The 12,681-nt window shown below is 39.7% G+C and overlaps 1 protein-coding gene across 3 annotated transcripts in view; it reads left to right on the top strand.

The window, feature by feature from the left end:
• LOC139570906 (receptor-type tyrosine-protein phosphatase epsilon-like) overlaps positions 1 to 12,480 on the top strand; it is a 61,106-nt gene extending 48,626 nt beyond the window's left edge. For all 3 annotated transcript variants that reach the window (XM_071393221.1, XM_071393222.1, XM_071393223.1), the window contains 9 exons: positions 3,770 to 3,905; positions 4,000 to 4,149; positions 4,275 to 4,368; positions 4,616 to 4,692; positions 4,784 to 4,918; positions 6,846 to 6,971; positions 7,225 to 7,376; positions 9,701 to 9,836; positions 10,034 to 12,480. In XM_071393221.1, the coding sequence (XP_071249322.1) occupies positions 3,770 to 3,905; positions 4,000 to 4,149; positions 4,275 to 4,368; positions 4,616 to 4,692; positions 4,784 to 4,918; positions 6,846 to 6,971; positions 7,225 to 7,376; positions 9,701 to 9,836; positions 10,034 to 10,108 (1,081 nt within the window). In that variant the 3' untranslated portion in view covers positions 10,109 to 12,480. The remainder of the gene's footprint in view (positions 1 to 3,769; positions 3,906 to 3,999; positions 4,150 to 4,274; positions 4,369 to 4,615; positions 4,693 to 4,783; positions 4,919 to 6,845; positions 6,972 to 7,224; positions 7,377 to 9,700; positions 9,837 to 10,033) is intronic.
• Positions 12,481 to 12,681: the final 201 nt, after the last annotated feature.

Raw genomic sequence — 12,681 nt, 5'->3', positions numbered from 1 at the left:
TCGCACATAATTTTTTCAGTTCTGCCCACATATTGTCTATGGGATTGAGGTCAGGGCTTTGTGATGGCCACTCCAATACCTTGACTTTGTTGTCCTTAAGCCATTTTTCCACAACTTTGGAAGTATGGTTGGGGTCATTGTCCATTTGGAAGACCCATTTGCGACCAAGCTTTAACTTCCTGACTGATGTCTTGAGATGTTGCTTCAATATATCCATATAATTTCCTTTCCTCATGATGCCATCTATTTTGTGAAGTGCACCAGTCCCTCCTGCAGCAAAGCACCCCCACAACATGATGGTGCCACCCCCGTGCTTCACTGTTTGGATGGTGTTCTTCGACTTGCAAGCCTCCCCCATTTTCCTCCAAACATAATGATGGTCATTATGGCCAAATGGTTCTATTTTTGTTTCATCAGACCAGAGGACATTTCTCCAAAAAATTATCGTCTTTGTCCCCATATGCAGTTACAAACCGTAGTCTGGCTTTTTTATGGCAGTTTTGGAGCAGTGGCTTCTTCCTTGCTGAGCAGCCTTTCAGGTTATGTCGATATAGGTCTCGTTTTACTGTGGATATAGATACTTTTGTACCTGTTTCCTCCAGCATCTTCACAAGGTCCTTTGCTGTTGTTCTGGGATTGATTTGCACTTTTCGCACCAAAGTATGTTCATCTCTAGGAGACAGAAGGCGTCTCCTTCCTGAGCGGTATGACGGCTGTGTGGTCCCATGGTGTTTATACTTGCGTACTATTGTTTGTACAGATGAACATGGTACCTTCATGCATTTGGAAATTGCTCCCAATGATGAACCAGACTTAGGTCTGAGGTCTTGGCGGATTTCTTTACATTTTCCCATGATGTCAAGCAAAGAGGCACTTAGTTTGAAGGTAGGCCTTGAAATACATCCACAGGTACACCTCCAATTGACTCAAATGATGTCAATTAGCCTATCAGAAGCTTCTAAAGCCATGACTTCATTTTCTGGAATTTTCCAAGCTGTTAAAAGGCACAGTCAACTTAGTGTATGTAAACTTCTGACCCACTGGAATTGTGATACAGTGAATTATAAGTGAAATAATCTGTCTTTAAACAATTGTTGGAAAAATTACTTGTCATGCACAAACTAGATGTCCTAACCGACTTGCCAAAACTATAGTTTGTTAACATGAAAATTGTGGAGTGGTTGAAAAATGAGATTTAATGACTCCAACCTATGTGTATGTAAACTTCCGACTTCAACTGTGTGTGTGTATGTATATATATATATATATATATATTGGCTAAAATTATACATGGCCAAAAATATGTTGACACCACTTTAAATTAGTGGATTCTGCTATTTCAGCCACACTCGTGGCTGACAGGTGTATAAAATCTAGCACACCGCCATACAAACATTGGGCGTTGAATGGTCCGTACTGAAGAGCTCAGTGACTTTCAACGTGGCACCGTCATAGGATGCTACCTTTCAAACAAGTTTGTCAGTTTGACCATTTTTGCCCTGCTACAGCTGCCCCGGTCAACTGTAAGTGCTGTTATTGTGAAGTGGAAATGTCTAGACGCAACAATGGCTCAGCCATGGAGTGTTAGGCCACACAAGCTCACAGAACGGGACCGCTGAGTGCTGAAGCGCGCAGGATGTGCCTGTAGGAAGTGTACCACATGAAGGAGGAGGATGTCTTCCCTGTAATTCACAGCGTTGAGATTGCCTGCAATGACAACAAGCTCAGTCCGATGATGCCGTGACACACCGCCCCATACCATGACGGACCCTCCACCTCCAAATTGATCCCGACAAATCCCGACTCGTCAGTGAAGAGCACTTTTTGCCAGTCCTTTCTGGTCCAGCGACGGTGGGTTTGTGCCCATAGGTGACGTTGTTGCCGGTGATGTCTGGTGAGGACCTGCCTTACAACAGGCCTACAAGCCCTCAGTCCAGCCTCTCTCAGCCTATTGCGGACAGTCTGAGCACTGATGGAGGGATTGTGCATTCCTGGTGTAACTCGGACAGGTGTTGTTGCCATCCTGTTGTCAGAGCTGCTAGGAGTACTGGGTGGAGGAGTCAAACGCAGAGAGCAGTGATACAAGAACGTGGATTTATTTCTCCAGTAGACAGGGAAAACGATCATGCCCAAAACACACGGGCGCATGAAACACGAGTCCAAGAACACAGAACTAAACTGTCCGGAAAAATAATAAATCCATACATACAAATCCAACACCAAATAACAGATAAACAAGCCCGCACAAAACCCAGCGGGCTGACTTCCCTTAAATAGCCTACCCACAAAACTAAACTCAAAACAGGTGCACCCAATCAGCCCAAACTAACAGAAACAAAAATAAAAGAAATCGATGGCAGCTAGTAGGCCGGTGACGACGACCGCCGAGCGCCGCCCGAACAGGAAGAGGCACCATCCTCGGCGGGATTCGTGACACCTGTACCTTTTCGGATGTACCGATCCTGTGCAGGTGTTGTTACACGTGGTCTACCACTGCGAGGACTATCAGCTGTCTGTCTTGTCTCCCAGTACCGCTGTCTTAGGCGTCTCACAGTACTGACATTGCCATTTATTGTCCTGGCCACATCTGCAGTCCTCATGCCTCCTTGCAGCATGTCTAAGGCTCATTCACGCAGATGAGCAGGGACCCTGGGCATCTTTCTTTTGGTGTTTTTCAGAGTCAGTAGAAAGGCCTCTTTAGTGTCCTAAGTTTTCATAACTGTGACCTTAATTGCCTACTGTCCAAATTGATCCCGACAAATCCCGACTCGTCAGTGAAGAGCACTTTTTGCCAGTCCTTTCTGGTTTCTTAACGACCGTTCCACAGGTGTATGTTCATTCATTTTACGAATTATCTTTGAAAGATTTTCTACTTTGTAGAATAATAGTGAAGACTTAAACTATGAAATACAACACATGGAAAATAAAAATATTAAAATATGTGTTGTTTGAGATTCTTTGAAGTAGCCACCCTTTGCCTTGATGACGGTTTTGCACACTCTTGGCATTCTCTCAACCAGCTTCATGAGGAATGCTTTTCCAACAGCCTTGAAGGAGTTTGCACAAATGCTGAGCACTTGTTGGCTGCTTTTCCTTCACTCTGCTGTTCAACTCATCCCAAGCCATCTCAATTGGGTTGAGGTCGGGTGATTGTGGAGGCAAGGTCATCTGATGCAGCACTCCATCGCGCTCCTTTTTGGTCAAATAGCCCTTACTCAGCCTGGAGGTGTGTTTGGTCATCATCCTGTTGAAAAACAAATGATTCTACAATGTAGAAAATAGTAAAAATACTTGAATGAGTAGGTGTGTCCAAAATTTTGACTGGTACTTTACACAAGTATTTAAACAGGACAAATCTGAGGGTACACCTTCTCCCTATGGGCATGTTACCTCTGACTACACCTCTGAAGTCAGACACTTGCAGGAACAACTGTTGAATCAGGTGTTTGCACTGGGGCTTTGCTTCCTGAATGGGCCTCATCGATTGGTTTCCATCACCCTTAGCTGGTATCCCAGACTGCTGTCTGTGTGACTGGCCCTTCAAACACTGTGGATGTTGTTGGCTTGTAGACATGTGGCTTTTTAGAATATTTCTTATGGACATGTTGCAATTTAGCACATTTTAGGCCATACCACAATCAAGAATCCTGTTGCAAACTGAGCCACAGAAATACAGTGCATTAGCTTTCAATTGAATCATCTAACTTACCTCAGAGTTCTATGACAATGTCAGGGTCACTCTTCTGTGCTGTGTCTTGTCTTTCCTCAGTGCTGGCGTAGGAAGGACTGGAACGTTTATCGTCATAGACGCCATGATTGACATGATGCATGTAGAGCAGAGGCTGGATGTCTTTGGGTTTGTGACCAGAATACGGGAGCAGCGCTCTCAACTCGTCCAGACTGATGTAAAAGTGTTTCCTGATATTTCAATGTAATCCTGCAGTACAAGCATGCAAAGATGCCTCTTTCACCCCATTTCTCACTCTGTCTGTATTTCAGATGCAGTACTCATTCATCTATCAGGCTCTGTTGGAGTATTATCTGTATGGTGACACAGAGCTGGATGTGTCCTCTCTGGAAGGCCACCTGCAGAAGCTCCACAATACCAGAGCACCCCTCGAAAGGCTGGGCCTAGAAGAAGAGTTCAGGGTAAGGGCCAGTCAAACACTTACTGTATATCTGCTTTCCTAAATTGTCTCACATTTATAGCCACATTCAAATGAGGGTAGCCATCTCTTAAGTAGTCCTAATTTCACTCCATGTCCTCTCCTCAGAAACTGACCAATGTACGCATAATGAAGGAGAACATGAGGACCGGAAACCTTCCTGCCAACATGAAGAAGAACCGTGTGCTTCAGATCATTCCATGTAAGGAATATTCTGACACTCTTAACTGTTCCATAATACATTACAACGCTACAACCATCAAACTCTTAGTGCTGTATTGATGCTTGATATTAATTCATTTTAGGCCTAAAAACTTTGCCAAGTTACACCTTTGAAGTAGTCTTAGTTTTTGGAATTAATATACTGTAGTTAAATGACACCAACGACACAAGTAGTTGAACTATTGTTGGAAATAAATGAAGTTGTTAAGGTTTTTGCTTGACCACAGATGACTTCAACCGGGTTATATTGTCAATGAAAAGGGGCCAAGAGTTCACGGACTACATCAATGCATCATTTATTGATGTAAGTATTTAGAAGCACATTTAACTTTCTCCAGAGCCGTTTCTGTCTTTACGTATATGATGCCCTGAACAGTATGGGTTTTCTTTTCCAGGGCTACAGACAGAAGGACTACTTCATCGCTACCCAAGGTCCTCTGTCCCACACGGTGGAGGACTTCTGGAGGATGGTGTGGGAGTACAGGTGTCACTCTATTGTCATGCTCACTGAACTCAAGGAGAGGGAACAGGTACGGACCCCACTGTGGCAAGAGCTAACTACAGCCTAATCAGTAAATAACAGCTGTTATTTTAGCAACAGTCATCAAAATTGTTAAAAGGTTTAAAATACAATTCTGATGAATGCTGCAGTTGGACAATGGATGAAGATCCTCTGAACTTTTTACGTTTTTAAAATCCATCTTATATTAACGGAATTATAGCACATAACACGTTGTACTGGCACAGACAAATAATGAATGGAGTTCAGGCATTTTGGTTGGAATTCAGGAATTCAACTCATTGTAAATTGTCACCTTTTTTTTTTAATATAGATTTTCTTAGTATATCAGGTATTTTTTAAATTAATTATATGTGCCTCATTTGCATATACTGTATATACTGGGTGTATTTGCATACATTATATAACAGGTTTGCAACCACCAAAGACTTCCTCTGTTTAGGCCTACGCAGTGCTAACCTGCGCTGTCTATACTGGCTCATTAATTATGAATTACTGTTGTTGTCACATTCCCTTGCATAATTTAATAAGTGTGTAGAGAAGGATACCCACGCGATTTAAAAACAAAATGCTTGGCTGTAGATTACACCTATCTATGCATACTTTACATCATGGGTCTCCATTTACATTTTACATTTAAGTCATTTAGCAGACGCTCTTATCCAGAGCGACTTACAAATTGGTGCATTCACCTTATGATATCCAGTGGAACAACCACTTTACAATAGTGCATCTAACATGTCGATGCGATTTAAGAATTGACATGGACTCAGAACATCCAATTTTGTTGTTTCTCTATGAACAATTGTAATTTTAAGAAGGAAAAACAAAATGGAGACATCATTTGGGAAAATATATTTTTAAAGTATTGTATAGGTGTAATCCCCCCCTTACAGTTGTTTATAAAATATAGTGCACTACTTTCTTTTGTGCGTTAAGGACCTGGGGAAGAGTTGCAGGGGTGAGGAGAAGAGAATAATGTGCCTATTTAAAAGCTAGAATTATATATATTTTTTGTAGCATATATATATTTTTTGAAGTAGCTCTCTTGCTAGAAAAGGTAGGAGACCCCTGCTTTACATTGTTTGAGAGATCAGTATCACTATAATCCGAGTGTTCATATCCTGTAATTGCTTTAATTTCAGCGCATCTAATTTGTAAAAATGTAAACTTTATTAAATGTTTACTTTTTCATTTGCTCAAAAAATCAACACCAATAGATGCAACAGAAAACCATTGTATTCCATTGAGCCCATTTCAGCCATTACTAGAATGTGTTTAACAGGTCATTTCAAATGTTTCCGAGGTCTTAACGTTAATGGGGGGGGGGGGGGCACAAGCAAGAGTGGGATAGAGCCAACAGTGTAAAATTAAAGCAATCAATCCAACAAGATTTAATTGACAAATCGATTTTGCACCCCTCAAATTCAGGAAATAGAGATCCCCAGGTGGGCTGGGCATGCGCGTTGCTAGTTAGCTGCCTCTAATAGTGATACACAACATATTTATTTATCTTAGAATTTTGGGGGGGTTAAAATGTTCTGTAGTCTTGACCTTCTACAGAAATGTACATGTAGAATTAATTGCCTTACATCAGGGGTGTCAAATACATTTTTCTCCGTGGGACCACTTCAGTGGTCTGGAAGTCCGCTCAAACATTCCTTGTCATCAAAATTACCAAAGACATTTCTATCCATCGTTTTTCTGTATTTTCAATGTGCCCTGACTATAGCTTTAATTTCGGGAATTTGTATTAAGCTGAACAGAGAGACTATAAATGTAGATCCATTTTCGTTATATTTTATTTTCAACCATTATAATTTCTACACAGTTTCGATTTGTTATTAGTAATTTCAATGTAGATGTAGGTTGTTTTTCCCACCTGTGGGCTTTATGTTTGACACTCCTGCCTGACATGTATCTGTCACTTTCCCCAGGACAAATGTTTCCAGTACTGGCCAGCAGAGGGCACTGCGACATTTGGAGACTATACTTTGGAGCTGAAGGGGGATGCCCTATGTGACACTTTCACTTTGAAGGACATGGTGCTCACATATGGACCAGTGAGTTTCCTTTACATAAACAAGCATTTACGCGAGCTACCCTATATGGATGTATTTTAAATATATTCTTTGTGATCTTTATTTTTGTCCTTGAGGATCACTGGGTTTGGTCCTCTAATCAATGCCATTCTGTTATCTAAATGTGTGTCTTATCTTAAAGTGAATTAGGTCAAGTTCATGTTAGGTTTATTTTTATTGTTACCAGGTATACAAATGTATGTAATGATGAATCACATATGTTTCCCATCACCAGGAAAAACAGTCAAGGCACGTCAGACACTTTCATTTCCACGGCTGGCCTGAGATCGGAATACCGGCAGAGGAAAAGGGAATGATCGACATCATTGCTTCAGTGCAGAGACAGCAACAACAGTCTGGAAACCACCCTATCATAGTACATTGCAGGTAAGGTACATGTACTGTACACACACACCAAATCTGGTAGCCCAAAACACTCATTACTACTGCCCTTTTAATTCTGTAAGTTGAGGGGGGTGGGGGGCTGGGGGGTGCAAAGCTGAAATATGATTTAATTTTTTTCAGATGGTTATTCTATGGATCATTTAGCTATTGGATTTTGAATTTTAGGACCCCTTTAGGTATAAAAAAATATATCCCAAAATTATTTGAGAAAATATTGATTTTGTCCTTTACTACTAAAGCCCATAGAAATGCATTGAATAACGCATTCACAAATAGCAAAAAGGACAGTCAAAAAATAAATAATAAAAAAACAAGGTTTTGTAGTATCTGTCCTACAGGATCTGTCCTATCTAGGAAATATTTAAAAAACTCTTTGTTTTTAAAAACCGATACAGGTTACCTTCAGGGGTCGTAGAGCATAGAGTGGTCATAATATTTTGTAGGTCAAACCATTCGGGTGTTACAGACATTTTTGTGCTAGCTCTACTACTTTTCACCAAAGATGTGGAAGTGCACTGGCAGATGCGGTGGATTGAGACACATCCAATACAAAAAAAACAACAGATATATCTCTAGCTTAAACTGACAGATTTTGATGGGGATATACTGTATATATTTTTTATGTAACTTCAATTTTTTTGTTATGTACTGCGTCAATGGAATCTAGGGGTTTAAAAACACATTAGGATCATACCAAACACCAAATTATGTTTTAAAGAATATTGATGACTTTTTTTCCATTTTGATCATGTCAGTTTCAATAAATGGTACATTTAGCCTTTGTAGACTGTTCTACAGGCCAACTCTTTATAACTACTTGTGTGAAAGACTGCTGTGAAAGCTCTGATCAGAACATACGTAGCTCCAGGTGAAGTACTTATCATGCAGCACGGCCCACTGGGATTGATCCAATCCACTGATTCACAGTCAATTAAAACCTCTCAAAGTGAAATCTCTTACAATTCGCGCTTTGATTAATCTGATAGAATGAGCTAACGACAGGAAATGGTGTCATCACTCTCTCGTATTCCTTCATCAGGGCCTGTCTAAAGAGGGGCTTTTTAAAGCTTTTTCTCATCCGTTGGGAATGGGTGCTTGCCCATTACAATCGCCCTCTCTCCTCTCTCGCACTCACCGGCATTGTAAGCACGGACTCAATCCAAAGAGAGTGAGAGATAGCAGATTTATTAGTGCTACCATTTGGATTAGTGTCTCTTTAAGGGAGGCTGATTATTAGTACTATTAGTCAAAGGTCACCTTTTCTCCAACTAATTGTTTTCAATACAAATGGGAAAGGACGATGTAAGCTGTTAGGTTTGCAGTATAGCCCTATGGCTAGGGAAATGGGAGACTAGGAAGGTGTAGATCTAGGAGCTCTACTGTTAGAGATATCTCGTATCAACCTCTAACAAGATACACTATATATGCAAAAGTATGTGGACACCTATTTAAATGAGTGGATTTGGCTATTGCAACCACACCCGTTGCTGAGAGGTATTTAAAATCAAGCATTCCGCCATGCAATCTCCATAGACACACATTGGCAGCAGAATGGCTTTACTGAAGAGCTCAGTGACTTTCAACGTGGCACCGTCATAGGATGCCACCTTTCCAACTGTAAAGTTTGGTGGAGGAGGAATAATGGTCTGGGGCTGTTTTTCATGGTTCGGACTTGGCCCCTTAGGCCTTGGCAACAGTTTGGGGAAGGCCCTTTCCTGTTTCAGCATGACATTGTCCCCATGCACAAAGTGAGGTCCTTGCAGAAATGGTTTGTCGATCGGTGTGGAAGAACTTGAATGATCCTGCAATGAGCCCTGACCTCAACCCCATGGAACACCTTTGAGTTGTATTGGAACTCCGACTGCGAGCCAGGCTTAATCGCCCAACATCAGTGCCCGACCTCACTAATGTTCTTGTGGCTGAAAGGGAAGCAAGTCCCCTCAGCAATGTTCCAACATCTAGTGGAAAGCCTTCCCAGAAGAGTTGAGACTGTTATAGCAGCAAAGGGGCGACCAATTCCATATTAATGCCCATGATTTTGGAATGAGATCTTCGACGAAGAGGTGTCCACATACTTTTAGTCATGTAGTGTAACTTACCTGAATGTTGTGAAATCAGTGCATTGCTTTGGCGCTCATTGCAGCCCAAACAGCATGACAGTGAACTGGTAGAACCCTGAGGGTGTATGTAATGTAGTATACTCCTTTGATTCACATTCAGTTCCAAGCACATCATTTCAATACCCTCTAATGGTAGTTGGTCGATGCTGTAGATGATGATGATTCTGTCCTGGGTTTATTTCTCAGTGCTGGTGCGGGTCGGACTGGGACATTCATCGCCCTGAGTAATATTCTGGAGCGGGTGAAAGCCGAGGGCCTACTGGACGTGTTTCAGACAGTCAAGAGCTTACGCATGAAGAGACCACACATGGTTCAGACTGTGGTAGGTATGACTTATCGTAGCATCAACACATTGTTTGCCATGTTTGGATACAATATCTATCATAGAGATTGAATGCATGATGGTAGCCTAAATTAATTAAAAGATACAGTATAAAGATTACATACATTCAAATGATCTTCAAAAGAATGACAATGATGTATTTCAGTGATTTATGTTTGTTTTGTTTGTTGTTTCAGGAACAATATGACTTCTGCTACAGAGTGGTTCAAGATTTTGTTGACATTTTCTCAGACTATGCCAATTTCAAATGACAATATCTGCTACATATACCCATGTATTTTTCCACCAGGCATATACCATTTTGTTAGATCGCTCTTTTAAGCTCTTTTTACGCTTTGCACTTAAACACAGTACTTAAACTTATTGTACCATATTGTAATATATTTGTTTGTGTCTCTGTCTGTTTTTTTGTTTGCTCGTTCAAAACAGCCCAAAAGGAAATTGAATATTATGTCTATTTAGTCATGGACTTTTCAACTAGCTTTGTGTCCTCAGTATTTGGATGTCAAACGTTTTTAATTGAAAACCTAAGACCGTTCGATCAAAAACGGGAATGAAGGGTTTATTATGTTAACATTATGTATATACACTGAGTGTATAAAACATTAAGGACAGCTTCCTGATATTGAGTTGCACCTGGTCAGTCTATGTCATGGAAAGAGCAGGTGTCCTTAATGTTTTGTACACTCAGTGTATATTAATTAACTTATGCATATAATCTTTATCTATTTATATAATGTAGAATTTAATGTACATTTTGATTATGTTAAAAGCATTACCACGAGATTGCCTTTCGTTGCCTGTGGTCTGTACCATAGCCATGGCACATACTGTGGAAGTCCACAGATTTGACAAAAAAAACTGCTGTTGTAAAGATACACAACCTGCCATAAGAGTTTGTCATTGTGTTACTGACCTTACAAGTGACTTAAAGTGCCATTTAATATTTGCTGTGTATGATGTTTTTTTTATATCAACAGTATAGTTTTTTTTCTTTATTTGTGCTATTTTCTACATTGTAGAATAATAGTGAAGACATCAAAACTATGAATTAACACATATGGAATCATGTAGTAACCAAAAAAAGTGTTAATCAAATCAAAATATATTTGAGATTCTACAACCACCCTTTGCCTTGATGACAGCTTTGCACACTCTTGGAAATCTCAAATCTCAAATATATTTTGATTGATTTATTTAACACTTTTTTTGGTTACTACATGATTCCATATGTGTTAATTCATAGTTTTGATGTCTTCACTATTATTCTACAATGTAGAAAATAGTAAAAATAAAGAAACACTCTGGAATGAGTAGGTGTCTCCAAACTTTTGACTGGTACTGTGCATACAGTTGTAATAACTTTTTAAAGGTAGAATATATAGCATTTGTATGCTTTTCAAAATAACTACAGTATATTGGACCTAACATTTCAGCGTTTGCATGAAGCAGTGCCATACAAAGATTGGAAAACCTTTCTGATCAAGAAACAATTGTCAACAAGTGACTTCAACTTCAAGTAGACATAGCTAAGCCAGCAGACTGTTTTTATGTTTCTCAAGACTAAATTAAGAAGTTAGATTTCAACAAAATATACATTTTACTATTTCCATATAGTTAATAAAACAGCCTTCATCTCTGTAATAAACATGATTGGTGTTAAGGGAAATTATTATAATACCAAATATACCAAATATATATGATTTATTCTGTTTATAGAGTTCTCAACTTGAAAAGTATAATTTAGAAACAGGCATCAAATTCCTCTTGATAAGGAGTGTTCAGTCATAGTGCCCTCATATCAATCACTAATTAACTTGATTATTATTATCATTTAGCAGACACTCTTATCCAGAGCAACTTACAGGAGCAATTATGGTGAAATGTGTTGCTCAAGGGCACTTCGGCAGTTTTGTCACCTAGTCGCCTCAGGGATTTCGAACCAGTGATTTTTCAGTTACTAACCCAATCGCTAGGGAACACGTTAGGCTACCTGCCACCTGGTTATTGACAATAGCAAATTTCAGGAAGCTAGTTTCTGGAATTTCAATGTACTGTCATTTACTGTGAAATATATACACAGTATATGATCATAAATGTAATATAACACAAATTTGAATTACTTGGTTACCTGGTTATTAAGTGTTGTTAGGCTATCCTTTTCATACCAAAGGTACATTTATGCATTCATAACCTCTAAGGAGTGGTTATCTGTAGCTCTGTTGGTAGAGGATGGCACTTGCAACGCCAGTATAGTAGTGGGTTCGATTCTCAGGACCACCTGTATGTACTAATAACTGTAAGCTAAATGGCAAACTGTATTAGGTAAAGATATAAGGATTGTGTCTTCATTTAGAATCAGTCTCATGTACTGAGTATGAAATTAAGGCTAGTGGTTGCTGTAGTGCACAAACATCTTGTTCCTATACAGTCTCTTATCATTTTTTTTTGCAGTTTTTTATTTTACCTTAATTTAACTAGGCAAGTCAGTTGAGAACAAATTCTTATATTCAATGACGGCCTAGGAACAGTGGGTTAACTGCCTTGTTCAGGGGCAATCTGTATAAGTCTGTATAAAGTTTAAAATGTTTATTCTGAGTGCAATAAATGCAATGAAAATAAACTAATTTGCCATTAATTTCTGAATATTTGTAAAAGATACAAAACATGTGTATCAAACAGTGGAGGCTGGTGGGTGGAGCTATAGGTGGACGAGCTCATTGTAATGGTTGAAATGGAACCAATGGAACGGTATCAAACATATGGAAACCACATGTTTGACTCCGTTCCTTTTATTCCATTCCAGCCATTACAATGAGCCTGT

Source organism: Salvelinus alpinus, chromosome 3 (genome assembly GCF_045679555.1).
Source record: "Salvelinus alpinus chromosome 3, SLU_Salpinus.1, whole genome shotgun sequence".
Lineage (NCBI taxonomy): Eukaryota > Metazoa > Chordata > Actinopteri > Salmoniformes > Salmonidae > Salvelinus > Salvelinus alpinus.
The sequence above is the reverse complement of the archived record's forward strand: the minus strand, read 5'-3'. Positions and strand labels throughout refer to the sequence as shown.